The 495-nt window shown below is 68.9% G+C and overlaps 1 protein-coding gene across 1 annotated transcript in view; it reads right to left on the reverse strand.

Annotated features, from left to right (window-relative positions):
• LOC104410746 (rho guanine nucleotide exchange factor 11-like) overlaps positions 1 to 495 on the reverse strand; it is a gene marked incomplete at both ends in the record, with an annotated part of 8579 nt that overhangs the window by 1233 nt on the left and 6851 nt on the right. The window contains 1 exon segment of the mRNA XM_010020997.1: positions 32 to 266. Coding sequence (XP_010019299.1) covers positions 32 to 266 — 235 coding nt within the window.

Genomic DNA, 495 nt, shown 5'->3' on the forward strand with positions numbered 1-495 from the left:
ACGCCCCCCCCCCCCCCCCCCCCCCCGGTGCTGCAGGGACCTGGGGGCTACCTTGAACTCAGCAGCCAGAGGGTTGCTGGTCCTCTCCAGCGAGGTGGCATCCAGGCGCTTCTGGTAGCCCTCCAGGCGGTGCCGGTTCTCCGCTCGCTTCACGGCCTCATTCACGTGCCGCAGGATGTCCCGGCACTGGTCCCGGGCTCGGCACAGCTTCTCCTGCTCCGAGGTGCCCGCTGCCGTGGCACACAGGGCACAGTGGCTCAGCAGCACCCAGCCACGGGGCCGTCCCCATCCCACTGCCACGGCCACGGCACGCCGCCAACCCGCAGCTCCCTACGGAGAGGATGGGGTTCCCACGAGAAGATGAGTTTCCCACCCCCAGCACTCCCCTGGCTCAGCTCTTCCCGCTGGGAAGGCACCGTGTCCCTCCCCACCACCCATTGCTCTGGATGTGATCATCTGCCTCCATCCACGGATGGGCTGGAGACGGGAGCACGG

This window comes from Nestor notabilis, unplaced genomic scaffold (genome assembly GCF_000696875.1).
Source record: "Nestor notabilis isolate BGI_N333 unplaced genomic scaffold, ASM69687v1 scaffold16878, whole genome shotgun sequence".
Lineage (NCBI taxonomy): Eukaryota > Metazoa > Chordata > Aves > Psittaciformes > Psittacidae > Nestor > Nestor notabilis.